A 391-nucleotide genomic window follows, 5' to 3' on the forward strand; every position below is an offset into this window, starting at 1 on the left:
CCATCCACAGACCGATCCTGAGCAACAACAACATTGACTACTTCATAATACATATGGGGGGTTTCACGCTGGACCTTACCATTGGCCTCTTTCTCCTGTGCGATTCCACGAGAAAACCTGCTCTCTTCTTCGGCTCCGCTTTTCACCTCATGAATTCGCAGATTTTCTCGATAGGTGAGAAAATTGGAAGAGGTTTTGTCCTAAGGGTCGTCGGGGTATCCTTCGTGGGATAGTTGTGTGTGTGTGTAGAGAGAAGCTTGGTGTTTGGGGGTCGTTTAAGGTAGGTTTTTGTTCATTTAAGAAATATATGTCTGTAGGATTTGTGTTTAGAAGAGGAGTTAGTTCACTTACGGACCGAAACGAATTAAAATTACATGTTTCATCGGCAGAT

At 43.7% G+C, this 391-nt stretch overlaps 1 protein-coding gene across 1 annotated transcript in view; it reads left to right on the forward strand.

The window, feature by feature from the left end:
* Positions 1 to 391, forward strand: part of LOC119582084 (vitamin K-dependent gamma-carboxylase-like) — a 6,460-nt gene that overhangs the window by 2,586 nt on the left and 3,483 nt on the right. Inside the window, exon 5 of the mRNA XM_037930331.1 lies at positions 11 to 174. Within this exon, the coding sequence (XP_037786259.1) occupies positions 11 to 174 (164 nt within the window). The remainder of the gene's footprint in view (positions 1 to 10; positions 175 to 391) is intronic.

Source organism: Penaeus monodon, chromosome 15 (assembly GCF_015228065.2).
Source record: "Penaeus monodon isolate SGIC_2016 chromosome 15, NSTDA_Pmon_1, whole genome shotgun sequence".
In the NCBI taxonomy this organism is placed as follows: domain Eukaryota; kingdom Metazoa; phylum Arthropoda; class Malacostraca; order Decapoda; family Penaeidae; genus Penaeus; species Penaeus monodon.